General features: G+C 38.9%; 1 protein-coding gene across 5 annotated transcripts in view; it reads right to left on the reverse strand.

Moving 5' to 3' along the window:
* Positions 1-21,889, reverse strand: part of mark4b (MAP/microtubule affinity-regulating kinase 4b) — a 31,451-nt gene that overhangs the window by 7,297 nt on the left and 2,265 nt on the right. For 4 of the 5 annotated variants that reach the window (XM_088427111.1, XM_088427114.1, XM_088427110.1 and 1 more), the window contains exons 2-15: positions 16,049-16,246; positions 15,403-15,456; positions 9,041-9,089; positions 8,897-8,962; positions 7,971-8,041; positions 7,659-7,715; positions 5,858-6,094; positions 5,660-5,779; positions 4,766-4,865; positions 4,574-4,683; positions 4,315-4,495; positions 3,709-3,929; positions 2,848-2,939; positions 235-516 (exon numbers count right to left, since the gene is read on the reverse strand). In XM_088427111.1, coding sequence (XP_088283237.1) covers positions 235-516; positions 2,848-2,939; positions 3,709-3,929; positions 4,315-4,495; positions 4,574-4,683; positions 4,766-4,865; positions 5,660-5,779; positions 5,858-6,094; positions 7,659-7,715; positions 7,971-8,041; positions 8,897-8,962; positions 9,041-9,089; positions 15,403-15,456; positions 16,049-16,246 — 1,838 coding nt within the window. Of the gene's footprint in view, positions 1-234; positions 517-2,847; positions 2,940-3,708; positions 3,930-4,314; positions 4,496-4,573; positions 4,684-4,765; positions 4,866-5,659; positions 5,780-5,857; positions 6,095-7,658; positions 7,716-7,970; positions 8,042-8,896; positions 8,963-9,040; positions 9,090-15,402; positions 15,457-16,048; positions 16,247-20,133; positions 20,363-21,889 lie in introns of those variants that run through there. The other variant, XM_088427112.1, reaches the window with a different exon arrangement.

Consider the following 21,889-nt stretch of genomic DNA (forward strand, 5'->3'; position numbering starts at 1 on the left):
AAAGGTGTGAACCTGAGACGGACAACTTGTTAAGATTCACTGAAAAAGAATAAAAGCTGTTATGTTAGTAGATGAGATCTTTATGTACTAGAAGAAGTCATTAACATCAGTCCACAATCCAGTATACTTCAAAATGTCCATTATTAGCGTGCTAGTCAATTAGCCACGGCGCTAGTCCACACTCAGCAGACGCCTCTTCTTCTTGTCAATTTCTCCCGCGGCTTCTCCGCTTACCTGCGGGTCAACTTGGAGGTGATCTTGCTGAGCAGGTTACTGGTGGCTCGTGGGGTCCTTCCACCAGGCAGGGTGCCGCCCGCGTCGTGCGACGGCGTGGGCGAAGCCGACGTCACGTGCAAGGGTGGTCGGCGGTCGCGGATTTGCCCCCCGTGGAAAGTGCTCCTGGCCGTGGAACCCCGGGAGAGACGCGAGGAGGGCGTGGACGAGGAAGATGAGGCTGACGCGCCGGCGATGCTGTGCGTTGAGGGCGATGCGGGGGGCAGCCGGTGGGAAAGGGAACTGTGGCGGGAGGACAAGAAGGGAAAACTTTTATCTCCTAAATAGAGATCCGGGAGGACATTTCTCTTCTTATGGAGCACTAATACGAGTACACACCTAACCCATAATATTACCCTCAGGCTGCTTTTCATTACGCTCTACATAGCAATCGAGCACGCACGCATGCATGCATGCACGCACATACACACACGCGCGTGTTCATACGCATGCCAAACAAAACACAGAAGCCAATGAAAGTAGCGTCGATACTGTGGTGAATATAAACATTTTAAAATTGTATATTCTGGATGCACCAGAGGCAAATATAGCATTTAACAATATTCACTGGGAATAAATTATTTCACAATTCAGGAGTGCCCAAACTTTTTTTGTTCCAAAGTTTAAGACCACATTGACTGGTCTTATATGGATGGGATGAGATCTGTTTTTTTGTTTTGTTTTTTTTTTTAATTAAAGCTTGTTTACCGCGAAGTGCAATGAAATACTGTATACGCAGAATGCACTGCTTGTCAATAAACTTCATCATAGTAAAACAGCCAAACATTGGCAGAAAGCCAGTCAATGCTTCAAACTAAACTACCATAACAAGTGACATACGCAAATGGCCTTGGCCTTTTACCCAGGGAGTGAGCAGTTTCCCATAAAAACAACAGTGTTTTTTTTTTATTGACATTCTTTTCAGCTGCCCCCCCCCCCCCCCCCCCCCACCCCATTTAACGGATGTCATATGGTCAACCAACCCCACCTCCAATGGCGCATTGAGCTCCTCTGACTTAGAGGCATGCATCACATGTTTTAACCATTTTCAGCTGTAAAAAGTTGTTTTGTGTAGGTCAAAACGAAAATTATTATAAATAAAAAACACATTTCACCACTTGCTGTCAACTTAAACTAACATAAATCATGCTCAAGTCTCAGGTAATGACTAATCATGGTTCACCTGTATTCTGGGTTTGGTCATGTGACATGACAAGCTGAGCCAAATAAGCCGCTTTTACTACCGAAAATGACTAATTAATTCTCCTGTTCTAGCATCTAAATAAAAAATGACTTGTTTACATTCTATTTAATTCTGTAGATATTTTATCTGGATACATTACAGTATAACATTGTAGAATTCTAACTTCTTTTATCAAAGAGAAAGTCATCCTCAAAAAATATTGACAATAGCAATTTTATGGAACTGCATTAGACAAAAAACATTACAATAAATATTGCATTTGTGGAAGATGAAGTAAACAAACAAATCTACCTCTGTTCATCCATCTCGGGAGGGGGGGGGGGGGGGGGGGGGGGGGGGGCACTGTATTTTGCTGTTAAAGTATTCCACAAATGCAGTTTCCAGAATGCCTTGTTTGGATGATTGAAGATGTATAAAACATAAAACTGCAAAAAATATTTTGGGTTGACCTCTTGAAATAAATTAAATACACAGATTTTTTTTTCTTTTAAAGGGACAACGGGGGTGCTCTCGAAAAAAAATGACATTTTTTTTTTCTTTTCCATTTTGAAAGTATATCTGGGAGACTTAATTTGAGTTAAAAGAGTGGTTATGGAACGATTGAAACACATTTGCTAAGGTATGACTATAAAGAATTGGCGATGTTGTTTCACCAAATGTAAGGACAGACATTGTCTATTTGCAAAGGTGTTTTTTTTTTTTAAGGCACTAAAAATCCCAAACACTTGCGTGTGTGGACATGCACGTGTTTACCTCATCAAGCACTGTGGCATGGCATCACATTGACAAAGCCTCAGAGGCAAATGTAGGATTGGGGGGTGGGGGGGGGGGGGGGGGGGGGATGATATAGGCACTGTGCCAGTTGCCACTTTACCGCAATGCTTCCTCCTAATATGCGCCCTCTTTACTATTCTATTTTCTACTGTTCATGTCCACACTCAGGTGGAGCCTTAATTTTTCTTTACAATATATTCTATGTACCACCACTAGCCAAAAACCCAGTATTCAATTCAGCGTTCATAAGAATTCAGAGGAGTTGAGGGCATTTATTACCGTCAACGACTGATAGGAGTCAATTCGAGAGGGAGACATGGAATGAACAGAAAGTAGCGGATGTGTCTGACATACTCCGCAGCACAACGCCATCTGTCACAAATAAACACAGCTCCTACTGGCTGTATAAACATTTGCACAAATTTGTGCAGTTACAACTTTATCTACTCCAACCAAATGAGACTAATCTACAGTAGAGTGAAGTTATATCTGCTCCAGTCATTTTAACCTTGCACTTAAATCACATTACTCTGGCATTCAAGAGATGCATGATCAAAGACGTACAAACTATATTTACAGTTACAATTGTTCCTCACCTGTTTTCTTTGCCGTTTTGCAACAATGAGTGTCTGTCTGTGCTGCACACGTATGTATTTCTTCGTGTCATGCCACTAGTCGAGACGTTGTTCTGGGGACGGAAAAATACATCAATATCAAGTCTTCGAATAAAAATAAAAATCTATTTTCATTTGCTTGGAGAAAATAATATCAAAACTTCGAATAAAAATAAAAATCTATTTTCATTTGCTTGGTGAAAATAATATCAAAACAAAGAAGACCAAAAAATACATTTTCACTCCATTATGAATAACCAACTTATACTTATTTTTGCTAATCAACATTTTTTAACATAAATTTTGCTGAGCAGAACACTACTTCAGAACCATTAGATTTTATAATTTTCCAGCAGAAACAGCAAGTTTGCATCAACATGGTTTGTTATAAAGTGACCAGTAGGAACAGCAACAGTGTGAAGCTGTCAGCAGCAAAGCGTACATCCAGTCATGCCAGCCTATATGGAGCACTTGAGGTTGCTAGCCAAATTTTGCTAGCTGCAGCGACAACGGAGCCTGAGCCACCGGTAAACACTGGTGACAAAAACCTGGTCAATGTCAGTGAAATTGTTTTTGTTTGTTTTTGCGTGCGTCACGTTGCAACTGAGAGTGATCGTATTATAACTGGAGTGTAATTGGATTGATCACAATTGGAATGAAACACACTGTATACTGAGCAAGAGTGGAGGATTCTCAAGCATAGCGTTTAACCACATTAAAGAGTTCATCTCAGGTTAATCTGGCTTCAGTTTTAGTTCCTCAAAATCTGCCACATGCTAATCTCAACACATGGACTGAATGTAGCTCGGTGTAAAATGGAAATGTTTTGTTTTCTGATTGTACCGTGGCGGAGTTGGCTTCCTTCCGTCTGTCGGGAATCTCTGCTTTGTTGGGATTGTGAGCGGAGCTGACCATGGGACTGGAGGGCGTTGGGATGCTGCGAGAACTGACAGTGTTGTTGCTGGGCTTGCGGACTGACAGCCTTTCCTCCTTAAGTCCAGATCCTTCGCCCACACCGCTAGGGCTACGCTTGGGATGCGCCGACCCGGGAGCTGCGGGACCACCTACAAGACAACAGAAGAAAGTGGAAGAAGCTGCGGGGATCTCATTAAGACTGCGGCTAACAAGTATTCGTATATCGCACTAAAAAGGCTATGAAATAAAATCGGGTATTCCGATCATAATACAAATATATATATTTGCTGGGTGAGAGAAAAATTATGAACACAGAAGATAACACATACCCATTTAATAATTAATTTAAAAAAGCATGATCTATTTTTTTTTTATTTTAAATTGAAGCTGTGCAGAGCAGCAGACTTATATACGTACTCACTAGAAACATTAGTGAGATGTGAGACAATTATTTCCCTATTGATATGAAACAACATCAGAAACACTAAGGCATAAGGACTCGTTTCACCGATAGCTGATGACAAAAAGTCGTACAGAAGTCAGAGTGTCGCCTCTGGCGCTGATAAGTGGAGACGCTACGTTGTGGCTTGTGGGTTGAGGAGGAAGTAGCACCAGAGGAGGAAGTCGCGTGTTTGCTGGTACCGTTGACGATGGTGCCTGGCCTGACGCGAGCCAGGCTGAGACTGCTGGCAGATCGGGACACTGAGCTTTCGGCCTGAGACAACAGAAAATCACCGCAATGAAATATTGTAATAAGGTTGCATTAGGCGTGTTAACAGAGCAAGTCGCTTGCCTCGTTCTTGCGTGCCAGCAGCAAGTATGTGGCCGTCACCTCGTTGTATTTGTGACCCACCAGAGAGTCTCGGATCTCCTCCCTGGTGAAACCCATTCCGACCATCACATCTGCAACAGCAAGTGTCAAAGTCACGCTACCTATGAGTTATTGCTTTTCATCAGGAGTTTTTATTTTGTGGGGGCTACTCACCTATGCGGACAGTGTCGTTGAAGTCCTCTTCGGGCTCTTTGTGAGGTTTCAGCTCCTCTCCTTCATAGTTCACGTTCAACCACTTGTCTTTCATAATTTGCTGGTAAAGTTATTCAAAGAAAGCAAATATTTTATGTAGTATCTCATCTCATACATAATTAAGTGGTAGGCTAGACGGCCTTAAAACAAAAATCTCCAAGATTGGTATTGACTTTTTTACCCCTTTGCTCCCCAAACACATGACAATGAAAGAAGTGAGATTGTCTTTAATCCCTTTTGGGGTTTGCTTGACTTCTTACCTAATAACAAATAAACTTTGGGAGGTGTTTTTTTTGTAAATTTCCAAAGATCAGCAGAAATAATAGAAATAAAAGCATGGGAGAATTGTTGGCTGAATTGGTTATGAGATGGTTTTGTATTCTCTCCTCCTGCTGTAACTTCATGTGAAGAACAGGTGAAGAAAAGCAATGCTGCTGTAATATTTACAGCTCAAAGCACAGAACTCTGGCCAAAAGTTCAAACCACGGAAAAATCAAGGCTTTCAAAATACATAATTTCACAAGGTGTTTAGGTGGGTGACTGAGTGACTTGCACTCGGCTTTTGTTATTATATTAAATACAAAAAAAATTAAAATTATTTTGTTCATTTTGTCTGCTATTTAAAACAGGAAGTGGTCACTAAGTTGATGAGAAAAATTCACGATACATAAACAAAAAAAAAATAATTCAAGTGGTAACAATGGACGTTGTTTTGTAAAGTAGCAACTTCCTGTGTTGTCAGTGTAAGCGGAGTACATTAGCAAAGCTGTGCTTTGGAAAAACGGCGAAAATAATTTCAAGAAAAATACAAACTTGACGTACGGTCCTCATCTTACTACAAGTGTTCCCGCTCACCTCTAGTGAACAGCGCTTGGTTGGGTTGAGGACCAAGAATCGCCGCAGTATTCCTTCGCAGTCTGTGGACATGTAGAAGGGCACACGGTATTTCCCTCTCAGGACACGCTCACGCAGCTCCTGAATGCAACACAAATTCAGATGCGTTTCGGCTACAGACACAAAGATTTTGAGAGAACATCAAAAGACTTCGCCCACCTTCAGGTTTTGGCCGTCAAAAGGCAACGATCCGCTGACCAGCGTGTAGAGTATGACGCCAAGGCTCCAGATGTCCACCTCGGGGCCGTCGTACTTCTTGCCCTGGAAAAGTTCAGGCGCGGCGTAGGGCGGCGAGCCGCAGAAGGTGTCCAGCTTGCTGCCAGCCATGAACTCATTGCTGAAGCCAAAGTCAGCAATTTTGATGTTGGAGTTGGCGTCCAGCAGCAGATTCTCTGCCTTAGATGGTGTCACAATGGCACACGTTTAGACTTGAAAAATCTCCTAAGAAACTTTTAGATGACGAGGTTGATGAATTAAAAATAGATGTCAATAGTATATATATTTATAATAGAATATAATAACAGTAATTGGTTTGTTTTGTAGATAATTCTAAAAACGTCGGGTATGTTGATTGAGGCTCAGCAGGACAAAGATCATTTTTTAAAAATGGAAATGATTAAAATAGCATTTGCTTCCTCCCGATGCATTTACATAGGTGTCAATATTGCAGATTTTCACAATCCACAGCCCAGCCTGCTACCTATTCTCATGAAGAAGCCAATAATAAATATATTGTTTGAAAAACAAAAAACAAAAAAAAACAACAACTTTGGTTCACATAATGCATTGCGTGGGACAATTATTGGCATTAGCAGGACATTGTTTGTGGTACTATTTAGTTGTATGGGTGTCACATTTAACACATTTATAATTAATTTGTTGCTTTACTCACAGTCACTTTACAATAGGCACTTTATAACAGGTACTTTATAAATAGTCACTTATAACAGTCATTTATAAATAGTCATCTACTCACTTTATATAACCATCCCTTTTTGCACAACCATGCATGTCAGTATGTATGTATACGTGTCCGTATGTGCGTGTGTGGGGGGGTGTATGTATATAGGACAATACATTTGCACTATTGTAGTCAGCTACTTTTCCATTCACCTGTTTTTATTTTGTTTTGTTTATAGATATTGTCAGATTTTACAGTTGTCTTTTTATATATATCTATTTCTTTATTTCATTTTTACTTGCCACTGAGGTTAGAGAGTCACGTAATTTCAATTCTGTCTGTCCTTGCACATGTGGTAGAATTGACAATAAAGCAAACTTTGAACTTTGAATTATGATCAACAAACTGTATAAACTGTAAAGCTGTGAAATTCCAGTCAATTCTTTGTATGACATTCTTTTTTTACTAACCTAATTACTTTTAAATATAGCTTTTATTTATTTTATTTATTTATTGCTTTTAAATATTAACAAAAAAAAGCTTATCAACAAATATTATGATATATATTTAAGGATACAAGGTTATAGTATGGATTTAGGTATAGTAGATCATGACGCCAGTGCTACTTGTATACATCTACTGTAAATGGTTAGAGTACATAAAGGTAAAACGTGTTATCAGAAAATATCTGGCCTTTTGGCCCATTATTTTTGGATGTTATGTGAAGGGCCATAATTGGCCAATTTGATCATCCGCCTATTAATCAGTTAGGCCCTAAAATTTATATAGTTTTCAATACTTAATTACAATGTTTCTTTTAAGTAATTAAATAACTGGTTAACTGTAAGAAAACAAGGCATCATAAGTTTCTTTGTTAAACAAAATACATCGCATATCTGATGGATATATAAAATGTTTTTTTTTTTTTAAATATATTGAAATAAATGGGTGAATCTTTTTTGTGTGTTTTGCCAGCTCGTTTCTAAGCCAGTGTGGTTATGTTCAAGCTTTTTCCACATAAATTGTGTCAATAAATTATTATCTTGAGTTTATGCGTACCTTCAAGTCTCTATGAACAATGTTCTTCTGATGGCAATAGTGCACGGCAGACACGATCTGTGGAAAAACAATAAAAGCATGCTTCATGTACAGCTGACAATGTATGATAGAGAATTTCACTGCCACTGTTTATTTTATTCTGCAGTGCACCGCAGTGGAAAAATCTGTGGTGCTTTTGCGTCACAATCCCCTAAATTACAGCTCATCTCTGTTGGCTGACATGCCAACAACACCAACATTTTATTATGTATGATGCAACAAATGCTTCTTTTTTCTTATCGCCAACTGAAGTGGGTTGAAGTTGAAAATGACCTGTCGGAACTTGCCACGGGCCTCTTTCTCCTTCATGCGACCATGAGCCACGAGGTAGTCAAACACCTCTCCTGCAAGTAATGACAAGAGAGAATGTCAACGACATTTATTGCGGTTTTTTTAACCACAACAGCAAAGTCTTACTGCTGAGTCAAAATGAATGGAAGGACTTTTTATTTCCTTGCCACTTTTAAAAATAGGTGCAAATGTAACCATTCCTAGCTTCATAGCAAATTGCCGTGGTAACGGAAGCCGTATCTTAAAAAAAAAAAAAAAAGAGAAATGAAAAATTAAACCAAATTTGTATGTCTCTTTTATGTCCTTTCTTCAGTATTACACTAAAGCACACTTTATCTTCACAAGTTTCAATAAATCCAACAGCTGGAGTTTATGTAAACAGTCAACCATCTGGCGGAAAAAAGGGGAGCCACAATCTGGCTTAAAATGTTGACCAAACAACTGAAGGTGAGTCATCAACTTTAAACAAGTATTGTACAAAATTAATTCTCACTGGGAAAAAAAAAAAAAAGTCAGACATCCACCCCAGTTTGTGATGTGGACGTTTTTATCATGTACGTTGATTACCACCGGCTGCTGTGTTGGTTTATGAACACACTGTTGTGTATGTGTGCGTTTGTCTCCCCCTTTAAATATAATATAATAAAATATAAATATAATACAATCATGATTTTTTTTTTCTCATTTAACTAGGGGTAGGTGAGCTTTGACTGTCATTACTTAAACCCTTAGGCATTGTGCTGTCATTTTCAGTCAAGAAGTGGTAGTAAAGAAGAAGTGGAGCAAAATAACTGACCCCTGAGATGCACAAAATCCGTTGGACTTTTCTGCTTATTTCATATTCCACAGTAAAATGCTGATAAGTTGTTATACATAAGTATGTATTTATTTGCGTTGGCATCACTCACCTCCACTGGCGTACTCCATGATCAGGTATAGAGTCTTCTCAGTCTCTATGACCTCAAAAAGCTGGACTGTAAAACGCAAATAGCAAAGGTCACACTAAATAAAGCCTACCCATAGACTAATAAACAAACTCAAGTCTAACTCACCTATGTTGGGATGGTTGAGGGTTTTCATGATGCGTACCTCTCGAAAAAGCTGGAAAAGACAATATATCATCAATGTGACTCATATTCATATTGAGCCATTTTGGGTGGCCCAGTGGAGAGTGTGACAGACATACAGCCAAGCAGAAGGCCGCCTCCCTTGGGTGTGTTTCCAACCCCCCAAATCCATCCATTATGCTGCTCTAGACTGCTGTCTCATCCCCTGCCCCACCCTTCTACCTCATTATAATGCCTTTTTCAGCATGTAATTTCAAATGCCTGCTGATAATATGGGAGCAGAGTAAAAAAACGCAACAAGGATGATGAATTTTGTCAAACAAACACACACACACACACACACACACACACAAGACCGCCTTGAGGAAGACGATGCATTGCATGCATCATGCTTCCGCAAGGATTGGTAATTAGTGGCATAGTGTGACATACTAGAAGGAGGTGTTACTGGAAACAGTATGTAAAGTGTAGGATGATGGAAAAGCAACATATACTCGGTGCATCCACAAATTAGCCACAGCATTTCAACCTATCTGTTTTTTGTTAAATTACATCCTGATTGCCAAATGGTATCAATTAATTCATGTTAACACGTCCGTTGTTTTACAAAGTACATTACAGCAAATCCTTCATGAAGTTACATCAAAACAAAAGGTATGAAGTGTAGCAGTGTTAATATTTTCCAGCTGCGCTGCAAATAGCATTTCCATAGTAATTTGCTTTAGTCATGTCATCATGCATCATCAAACCAAGTCAAGTTGGACTTGATTTAACTTTACACCACCTGCACACATGAATGACTCAGCACCTGCATCTTCTATTGTTAGTAATCGCAGGAAAATGCCTGGTTGGCTGTCAAAGGCTCATTTCTTCAGCCTGTTTCACATACAAGTCCCGCCTTCACATTATACCCAGTTACACCAAAACCTGTGTGCACTTTCACACAGCATAATACTTATCATGTTGACAGATAGATGATTTTAACCCAACAGGTGAGACCAGGTGTGAAAATACTTTGCTCATGACAGTAGACATTAGCGCATGAATGGACAAACTTTTGTTCTCAAGGACTGCATTTTTATAACGGAGAAATGAGGCACAACATTTGTGGATAGGGTTACAAAAAAGGACTTCAAATATGCATCAAAGTATGCACAACACTTTATTTTAATAAAGGATGTGATTCGATACCACTTTTTTTCAGATGAATGACAGGTTGAGTCCTCAACTCGAGTAGTCACCAATGCAAAGCACCAAAACTATTAATACTTCTGACACACAAAATGTCCCTTAAAAACAACGGCACAATTTAAAAATTAAAAAAGACCTATACTGTATATTCCAAAAAGACATTTTCCTTAAAATTTCATGAATTACTAGAAATTTTCTATTCACCTAATTTCTACTTTGTGATTGAAAAACTGCTCCAAGAGAGGGAATAGTACTAGTATTGGCTGCAATTGTGATACCCGAAATAATGTCAGGTTCTGGCCTAATGTTGATACATGGCATTGGTATGTGCCCATTCTTTAAGTAAAAATATAAAATAATTATCATTTTGTAACTGTATTAGTTTTCCATCCATCCTTCCATTATCTATAGCTGCTTACCCTCACAAGTTTTGTTTATTCAAATGAATGCATATAAGTATTGGTATGTGCAAAATTATTCATTTTAGTAAAATAATCCATTTTAATTTAAAGAAATATTTATGATTAGCTTTTGTAGGTTTTTGGAGCTTTTATATATATTTAATTATTATAAATGTAAGTATAATTAATCAAACTTTAAAACAACTGATATGTTGTGTAAATGAAATGTTTTAGGGGAAAAAAAAAAAAGCACATGAAAATAAAACGGGAAAATAATACTGGCCCCAGCTGACGAGCAGAAGTAAACACAGGAAGCTCCATTTCCTCATTTCCTTCTTGCAATATCACACTTTTGTCTGCGTAAATGAGAGGTGACACATGGCCTGGTTGAACAGGTCCAGAGTCTACTGACGTCAAGTGACTTCATTCTGCAGCTCTCCGTACATGATATCAAACATCAGTCATGTGCTTGGAGCATGGCATCGAAGTTTTGTGGTCTTTCCGAAGATTTGCCGGTATAGGATTGAAACTCCCCCCTCCATAAAATGAACAAGGAACACTGGAACTTTTACATTTTATGAGTAAACCACAGCAGCTGTGTATGTAGGCAGTGTTGTGGCCCTCAGGGGGATTAATACCAGCATTGTCACGGCAACCATGACGCGGCATGGCCGTTGTCATGGCAGCTGGCCAATAAGTGAAATAAAGGGTAGACAGGGTTTCAACGGGCAAAGCGGCATGGAAAAGTTGCATAGAAACTGAACGAAAACCTCATTCATTTCAGTTCATGACTGATGGGACTTGGGAAATGGAAAGGTGACAGGCTCATCCCCTTAATTCTTCTTAAAGTACTCAGATGCTCCACTTACTTAATTTGATTACACTCCCAAACTGACTGGTCTGCTGTGTTATCCATTGTGTCCATCCATTTTCAATAGTGCTTGCCCTGATTGGGGGAGCTAGAGCAGATCCCAGGTGACTTTGGATGAGCGGCATGGGACACCCTGGATTGAGCAACAGCTGACGGTGTTGTTTGTAGACAACCAACCATTTTTCCAGTTTAAAAATGTATTCTAAAGACAATCTAGAGAAATGATTCTCAAAAGCGTGGTTACAAGTACACTTGGTGCTAAACTCGCTCTTTCCGGCGGCTGCCTAAAATGGCTAAATAAGTGTACAGTCCTCTCCATTTAAAACACAGTTCTGTGTCATCTGCGTTTAATTAAAATCAGGAACTACATTTGTATGTAGTAGTATATCTTGGCATGTCTTTTTTTCAGCAACACCAGATGATAGATTGTGTAAAATCAGCTCTCTTATTTCTTGCTAATTTATTTGCTTTTAATTTGAAAACACACTGATCCTGTCATCGCATGAAATAGTATTAAGTTTGATTAGCTGATACCTACAAAAACCCTATTAAAAGCGGAACCATCCCCAGGAATGTCATCACTATCTGTGACTATTACAAAAAAACCTTTGCATAATGGACCTAAAATGCTCTAATCAGATGCAGTATTTTCAGAGCAGTCGACCATATCCTCAAGGTTCCCAGGCCTCTTAAAGGTAACAACAACCCACCTACCACAATCTTTTTTTATGGTGTTTGGACCACAAGAACTATGGTAGCTATAATTTCCACCTAATCCTTAGATGTTAGCCAGCTTGTCCATATTGAGTCCATGTTGCTCGTGGGAAAAGCTCTCTGCGTTCTTGTCTACAAATTATCCAAAAAATGACCACAACAAAGCACTCTATGCCAACAATATGACACAATAGCAATGCATATAATTGCATTACACATGCAGACAAAAGGCAGAGAGACAGGCAAGTCCAATAGTTTATCTTGTCTCTATCTTGTCTTCTGTTCTGTGCCAAAGCCCCACAACTTTGAGCCTGCTGCCCTTTTGTTCGTCTGTCTGGAATTCAGCTACGGGTTTAGGGGCCAGCACGGGGGGACTAAAAGGAGAAAAAAAAAAAAAGCTTCCCAGCATTGCTTGATGACGGTTTCAAGTGCAGTCTCCAAATACTTAACCAGGTTCACTATGGGGAAGCTTAGAGGCACATTTACATGACAACAATCAACTGATACGGTAACTATGGTTTCAACTATAAAAATTATATATCCAGGTATGCATTGGTTGCATGAGCGGAATACAAAAGCAACAAGATGCTGGTGTATAAGTTGTAAAGACAAGAAATTAGTGCTTTTGGTAAAAGCTGTAGGTCTTGACAAGTAATCAAATTCAAATCTGCATTGCAATCTGGTAGATTGCAATTATTACACAGAAAAGACTACAATTGGAAGAAAAAAAAACCTGCTTTAATCCGGTCAGTCAATACACAGGCTGATGGAAGACATTTTATTGATTTATTCTTAATTATTAATTAAAAGTGTCTAGATAGGTTCAGCGCTTAAGAGATGCAGTCTACATGTTTACATGTCCTTTTTTTGATACATGAAGGAGTGATAAAGACAGATTTGTTTGTATTATTGTTGTAATCTGATAACAAACTGTTTCATGTTGACGCCAAAATTGTTCAGTAGAATGTTAGGTAGTTATCAGAGTAGTTGACATAAATAAAGCACCAAAAGCCTTATCCTTTGTTGTCTCGCATTATATCTGGGTACCTTTATTTGACAACAATCTGCTCAAACTGTTTCATGTTGACGCCACAATTGTTCAATAGAATGTTCGGTAGTTATCAGAGTAGATGCCATAAATAAAGCACCAAAAGCCTTATCCTTTGTTGTTTCACATTATATCTGGGTACCTTTACTTGACAACAATCTGCTCAAACTATTTCCAGAAATGTCATGTTACTGTTGTCAACAAATTAAGTGAAAAGGCTGTCGTATGTGTACTACATTAAATCCTTTTTTATGTTACAAACCTTGCAGATAATTTGCACTACTGCTCACATTCTCATAGGAGAGAAAGCAGTAGAGCTTGATTGGTATCTAGGCGACGTGGGAGTTACTGCACACAAATGGCCAAATCCCATCGATACTCCGGTGTTATCAACACTTGTTAGCTCACCAGCAGACAACCCATCAATAGGCCAGCTTTGTGTGTGTGTGCGTGTGTGTGTGTGTGTGTGTGTGTGTGTGTGTGTGCGCACATGCACAATGGCGTGTGGATCATGTTGTTGTTGGGACAGCAATGATAAAAGTTAACCGATAATCAGACAAAGGCTAGGTTTGTTTTTTTGTACAAAGAGCAACTTGTACCAACTTGTGAGAAACTATCAGCAAGGTTTTTCAACAATACCCAAAGAAAAGCGGCAAAATCCTCATGTTTGATGGGGCGTGGGACGATTTTGTACATGGAGGTAACACCTTAAGCTAAGACAAAGCTGTCTCATCATTCCCTGGTGTGTCCACCTTTGCAATCCATACAGGAAATGCTGAATCAGAATTCAATAATGGACTGTGACTCTGGAATCTCCAGGAAAAAATTCAGTATGTTGAGAAATGAAAAGGACACAGTCAACACATTATAGTTCTTCTCGTGACCTTCAACAATGAGGTTACAGTATGTTTTCCAGCTGGTAGGTTTGTCTGCAAACCGACAAACATAAAAACATTTTGATCAGGATTATCAACAAGAGCTGCCTTGGTGGAGGTCTGCTCTTGTAAACAGACTTAACTGAAAATGTCAAAGCAAAAACAAATGGCTCGTAGCCATGTTTGAGATCATGCCAATTCAATAAACGTAAAACGAAAAACAAAAGTGAAGACGAAATACTGTATAGACTTGGATTAAAAATAAGGGGTGGCAGTATAACAGCTTGATTAAAGTGACCACTTAATTATAGCCCGAGTTAAAAGTGTTGTATTTTTTAAGTATGTACTGTACATATCATATTTAATCTCTTAACTATGCTTTCTGTATGCTCATTAGATCAGTTTTCATGCAGCGGGCTTCTTGTGCTTGAGATGTTGGGAGTTTGGAAAATAAAAGTCAAACACACCCTGACATAGACAGTGATTGGCTGTCATGGCTGCGTGTTTGGTATAACCAGATAGGATGCTATCATGGGTGAGATGGCAGAAGTAAGACGTGTAAATGGAAAAGCGTGTAAGAATTGTTGGTCCTTTGATAACGGAAGATAGACACACAATATTTGTGAGAAGGAACTTGCTTAACACTGAAGCAGCTAAAATGTAGCATACCGCATCAATGCAAAGCATTCAGCTGCGTCTGCAGCCAAAGCTACCAATAGCAACAAAAAGGCTAATGTAGAGAGCCCTAGCAAAGCACTTTGCCAAACTAAACTCAAGAACATCTTGTGTTTGAATAAGTCCGTGATGGACAGGATGGAAGATGTTTTCTTTTAATTTTATAATGTAAATATTTAATTTAATTTTGAATAATCTGGCCATGAACAAAAGAAAACAGCGCCATTCCACCTGATGGTCAAAACTAAAGGTTGCAGCCAGCACAAACGTCAGAAGGTAAATGTTTACAAATGCATCTGTGAGTCATTCAAAGAAAATAAATTACTATATATCTGATGTATCTATCTTTTGACCTGCTGTTCCCCAGAAATATTTCAGTGAGATTAAAAAGAGATTAAATAGATCATTTAATTACAGGTCTAAATTAATCTTTTTTTAATCTCATGACAACCCAAATTAAAATATAAATTATACTATATGCAAAAAAATATGCAACCTATAAATATAAAATAAAACCAGAAAAACATTATACTCCTTACAATGAGTGAAATAATACAATTAAAGTCACTCACCTTCTGTAGGCTTGTAGGGTTTAGTTGTGTTTTATCAATGATTTTTATTGCAACCTAAAAAAAAAAACAAACAGAAACAACAGAAGCCAGTGACCATCTAAAAAAAGGAGATCCAATGAAGTTGGTTCATTCACAGTTTAGAGAGAACAAACAACCTAGTCATTTTGCTGTGAAAACGGCAAAATGTAAATGCCGCAAACCAATCAGTATCAAAAGTGTGTGTGTGTGTGTGTGTGTGTGTGTGGCAGTGCAACACTCGTGACAGGATGTTTTTTTTTTAACTTCTTAAAACAACTACAAATCACAGAAATGCAGGTTAAAGCATTCAAGTGTTTAACTTTCATGTTGCATGGCACATATCTCAAATTAGGCCCATTGCAGATGTATGGGCATTTTTTACTTCCTATAATGTTCAACATAGTATATATTCATTCATTAATTCATTAAATAGGATGAAAATATGGAACATGAGGACCACATGAAAGTGCTGCACGTGTTTTATCAATGTAAAGAGCCATAAAGGCTATAATGTGTGTCACTTGAAATGTATGTGGCTATAGATATGATATAGACATTTATTTGACATTGTTCACTTGAACCTTCTGTGCAAATTCAGCCTTGAACATCAACTCCCCAAAAAACATACCTCTTTACCCGTCAGGATGTGTCGCGCCAGTTTGACCTTGGCAAAGTTTCCCTTGCCGATGGTTTTGAGCAGCCTGTAGTTTCCGATGTGCGGCTGCTCATCTGAGCACAGTGCGATGGAGTTGCGGCAGCGGGCACCCAGCGAGCGAGTGGACCAGCCCGGACCCTTGTCCGAGCGGCTGGTGGACAGCGAGGTGTGCTGAGGTGGCAAAAGACAAAAGCGGAGCTCTGTGAATACTGTCAATGTGCGTAATGAGGTGATACACAACTGGATCACGAGTTCCGTTCAGTTGCTGTATGTTAGTTCTCAGGTGGGAAATCAGCTGAGAACCTTTTTTTTTAATCAGCTGCTGTTCACAAGTGGAAATGCAGCATTTCATATGCACTCACACTGGATGGTAAATGGACTTTCACTTATATAGCGCTTTTCTACCTAAGGTACTCAAAGCGCTTTACACTGATGACGCAGCATCAGGAGCAATTAAGGGTTCAGTGTCTTGCTCAAGGACACTTATACATGGTCTTGATGGTCGGGGGGATCGAACCCACGGCCTTTCGACTGGGAGAGGACCACTCTACCGCGAGCCATGTCGCCCCCAACTTGGATCTGGTAAGAAAGTACAGAGATCCATTTTTTTTCCTTATTTTCATTCATTTTTACCATATAATGAATATATTTTTACCACCAGAAAATTCAACAGGCGATGTAAAGTAAAAGCAAATGCATGCAAATAACATTTTGATTAGAAATGAAACTGGGTCTGCTTTCAAAAAGGACTATAGAAATCAGAAAAGAATGACTGTTAAGATCCTGAAATCAGAACATTTGGATCATTTTAGGTTAAACAATCGCTCTAAATGATTACTTGATTATTAATAAAGGGTTAGAGTACTCCATTAGTACCCAATTCGACAAGAATTTCATACTCCATTAGTTGCCGATTAAACCATTAATTAAGTCAACTCTAAACCTAATGTTTGCAAAAAAAAAAAAAAGAAGTAGCTGTGAATGATTGTCTGGTCTCTGAAAAGATATACGTATACCATAAATATGTCTCTGTAATCAAAAGAATTAATCATTACAAAAAATGTAAATATATATTGACCGTTTAAATAGAAATCTGAAAAATGGCAAAACAGTAGGGTGTCTAGATGGGGTATTAATGTATTATTTATGAATATATAAACATGAACTATGTACATATCATCTATCACACATAACATACTGTTATCACCCTAGATGTGATCGTTCCTTCCCATATCAACCCCCTCCCCCACACAAAGCAATTGTACGTCACACCCCACTTTCTCCAAAGCCTGGCCTGGCCACCCCCTCTTTTGTCTTTTGACACCATCTTCATTTCAGGCCACCTCACATCAATTTGAGCTTTTCATTGCCTGCCATCACACCGTACAGCCAACCATCCCCCATAAACGGCCAACTCTTCATCCTGCATAACTGCTCAATCCAATTTTGTCCAAATTTGGTCAGTTTGACCATTTATACCTTAAGTCAGTCCAGTCCCCATGAGAGGATATTAATTTTGCAAATTATTGATGAATATATTGTGCTTAAAATGGCTTATTCTCTATGATGATAATAGAGACAACCATGCCGTGTTTTGGGTTTCCTGGAAAGTGATGGTTTTGTTGTTACAAGGCTTATGCCCAACGATATTATTAGTCGCAACGGTGAAGTATATTAAATCGTTATTCCTCAAACTGCCTTTCACAAATAACATTTGGCATACTGTAAGAAAAGCAGTGACATTGGTCTTTTGCTGTTAGAGTGTGTTGTAACAGGAAATACGTGGACTCCGGGAAGTGTGACGTTGTGACGCAACTGAAGCAAAGTGGCGTAACCTTGAGTTTACCTCCCAACACTGCCCGAGCAACACCAGTTTCCTTTTCCTCCCCGCTCGTTCACTCACTCCTCAAACATAGTACTCACAAACACTCTCGCACACACAAACTCATAACATGCACGAACGCACGCACACACACATTGAGGGGGTTTTCTATTGTGGTGGGGACATCCCATTGACTTAATGCATTTCCTAACCACAACCAAAATCCAATCCAAACCTATACTCTAAAAGCCTCAAAAAGAGGTCTGAACTTGTGGGGTCTACCAAAATGATTTTCACAAGCACAACAGGTCCCCACAAGGACAATAAAACCCGGATTTGTTCCCCACCATGTGGCACACGCACACAAACGAGTCTCTCTCGACATGATTAAAATAGAAGCGTGTGAGTCACCGCTTGACGAAAAGGTGTTATTTAACAAGTCACGTCCATTTTGTTAATGAACTTGATTGATTGTCACGACGTTGTGCTGCATTGTTTTGGCGCCAACAACGCACGTCAACTGTTGTCAAGCAATTTCGAGGCAAACCACAAGCATGTTTTCACATGTATACCTCAGACAGACACTTATAGGTGAACATGCAGGTGGTTAAAGTCATATAACAGCATATTTATCACCTTCTACATAATCCTTTACTTCGCTGATAAAACGTCTCCATGCCACTCGAGTACAGTACTTCTCAAATGAAGGTATGGGTACCCCTAGGGACTCAAGTACTGTATAGTACTTCTCAAATTCAAAGGGGATGTGAGATTTTAACAGGGGTCCTGCAAGCATCAGCAAATCTAATTCAATGTTTTTAATACAGAGGAAGGAGAAGTACATGTTCCTTTTCAAATTAAGACAATTTAAATGTAACGAAGAAACAGTGCTAAAAGGTGTTTTTGATTCTTTTGCAAAATGTATGCCTTGATTTTGTGAGATTATAACTGAATGCACATGGTTAGTAAGGCAATTTTCAAACTAGGCATGGGCCGATAATTGTAATGGCAATATTGCGATGTTGAAAGTCAAGATTATTTAAAAGTGTCCAAATCTGACCAAAAAAAAAAAAAAATCTGAGAAAACCGGTACTTTTTTTTCCCCCTTTTTCCCTACCGTGTCGTCTACCTTAACAAACATATAACCAAAAAAAAAATGGCAGCTTGGAAATCCAAACTGTAGCGCTAAGTGGTTCAATAGCAGATTTTAATTCAGTTTTAACAGTTACGTTTCTAGGTTTTACCAAAAAGTGGCTATTCATAGCTTGTACATAACTTGCTTGAATGCCAAAAATAAGAAAAATATTATAAATATCCATTAACAACCCATCCAGTGAACTCAGTAGGTGCGTTGTCATTCCATTCAGTAGCTCGCACATCACTTGCAAGCAGACATCAGATCCCTGAAGGCTTTGGCATTCTTTATTGGACTAACTTTTTTTTAGAGTACATAGGTGAAAACATGCTTGAAACTTGCCAACATCGCTCAGTCCGATCATATCATAAAATCCTTTAACATTAGACAATGCTTGCTCATATGTCGCTTAACCTGTAACATAACAGCAACAACGCAGTCAGTACAGAATTAGAAATATGTTCCCATAAGTAAAAATAGAAACATATAATACAGTCTAACTATTAACTGCGCAGAAAGAGTCTGCCTGAAGGCGGTTCTAGACTCAAAACGTGACGTCACAAAGTGTCACAATAACAAAGAAGTACACTTCCAAGGAGAGCAGTTTGCAATAGAATTAACAGGAGGTTTACAAGCACTTTTAAACGCTCATAGCTGCTGTGTAGTGAGTGCAGGTGGCCATCTTGATAGGACACGATACGAGCAAACAGATGGCACCTTAATCAACCCCGATCTCCGAATGACGAGCTTTAAGACGGAGACGTCGCAGCAACTGTCCCACATTTTTGATTTTCCCATGCAGCCCAGATGGAAAACAAAACACGGTAAAATGTAGGTCGCCTCATATCAAAGTTTATAGGCGTCATACATGGCTGACTGGGCCTCAGTGGAGCACATGATGGGAGGGCCTAAGGTGTGGTGCTAGCACTGGCTAACAAGTTGTGACAGCAAGTGTGTGACACAACTTTATGGGTACAGGAAAAGCAAAATTTAAGCAGCAGGTTAGAAGGTGTGCCAGACTTGTTTGGAGAAAATTGCAGAAAATCTCATCGTTGAAAGATACCAAATAATGTCCACTTCCAAAATAAGTGGCATACTTACTCTGAATTTCCATGAATGGCTTCTTGAAACTTTTTTTTTTTTTGTATTTCGACTCGGAATTGACATGTATACCCAATTTCATATTGATAAGTGAAACTGGCTTTGACGCCGCGACCAAGAGTTATCCAACCTATAAATGGCTGCTTTGAACCAAACCGGCATACTTCCTTGGTCTACACATGATAGGCATGATTATAAAACAAGTTGCCAAGCAAGACTGGCTTCAGGGGCTGAAATGATTTCAACTTTCAACTTGTGGAATTGACCTGGATTTGCGCAGAATGTCCGACATTTATCAACTCGTTTTGATAAATTGAATTTGGATCATAGGGTGCAACACTGCAAATCCAACAGCTAGTCAAAATGTCATGCTGTCAGGTTATTTTTAACAAGTCAATAAAACAGTATATGTGGCACCCCAAAACACTTTCAAGAGGTGTACAGTGCTCTTTTAAGACGCCTAGTACCACATGAAGTGATAAAAAAAAAAATCTAATTCTTCACATTTTAACCTCATCCATGTGTCTCGGATGCGTGGCTATAATCCAGTCGCAAACCGAAAAAAAGTCTCAAATTTGATGTTGGGAGGATACCTGGAAATGGTAGAAATTGCCATAAGATGACCATTTTTAACTAAATTGGTAGACTTCCTTAGTACTTTCCGGCCAATGATTCTCCACACTTTGGTGTAGCTACTACTGTTAGAACTGAATAGCAAATTTTATGGAAACAAAATACACACATTCTTCAGGATTTCGGAGAACGGTAGTCTTCAAAAAGTCTCTACTCAAATAACTACTTCAAAACAGCACTGGCACACAGAGTGGACTTTATAGGGGTAAAACAAAAGCAATGCATGTGTGCACAGGCATGGAGCCCCGCCCATTTAGGAACTTCTTTTAAAAATGCCGATCAAATCTCAAGACTCACCTTGAGCAAAATTTTTCATTCCTGCAAGCAACACTGTAAAACAAACCTGCTGTCATAAGGCAAGGTCATGCAATTGTAGCTATGATTGGGTAACCACAAATGTATTGTCTGTATAGTTGAAAAAATTTTCAAGGTCACACATAAAACCACTGGGGGAGAAAAAAACTATCAATTGAGCCGAAATTGATGACCTTGTGACTAGGCATAAAAACATACAAGGACATGAAAATAACTTGAAAGGATATGGTGAGGACCATACCCACTAAGCCCCATTACTGTTGCTATGGTAAGGTCGTTAACTACCATGGCTTGTGAACTGTGACTTTAGCACAGTCCACAAAAAGGTTATTTTTAAGTCCTTTTTTAGAAAAGCTATTAGTCAAGCTGGAGAAGGCTAATTAGGAATTATACTAGCAAATCTTGAAACAAAATGTTAGTTGCTAAACTCTTTGAAGACAAGGAGAATGCACAGAAAAAGTGGCCCTCTGGAAAAAAAAAATTAAAAAACCCCAAGTTTTAGTCATCAAATGTAAAAATTAACTTGCACCAGCAGTTCTCAAATTGGAGATATGAATGGTACATTTGTTTCTTTTAAAATAAAGAGCAAGTTAATTGGAACATGAAACAACTTATGTCATGCGCTGGTTAGAAGTACTAAATAATACAAAACTAATCACAGGCGGTATAAAAATTGAAAAAAAAAAGTTGAAAACCATTGCTTTAAACACAGAAACCTACATGTCATGGGAATCAGTCAGTGAAGTGACATATTTTGTGTGGGACCTAAGCAAGGTTGCGGATTTCAATGTATGAATTTGACAGGGAT

This window comes from Hippichthys cyanospilos, chromosome 11 (genome assembly GCF_059441005.1).
Source record: "Hippichthys cyanospilos isolate Australia breed blue-spotted pipefish chromosome 11, RoL_Hcya_1.0, whole genome shotgun sequence".
Classification (NCBI taxonomy): domain Eukaryota; kingdom Metazoa; phylum Chordata; class Actinopteri; order Syngnathiformes; family Syngnathidae; genus Hippichthys; species Hippichthys cyanospilos.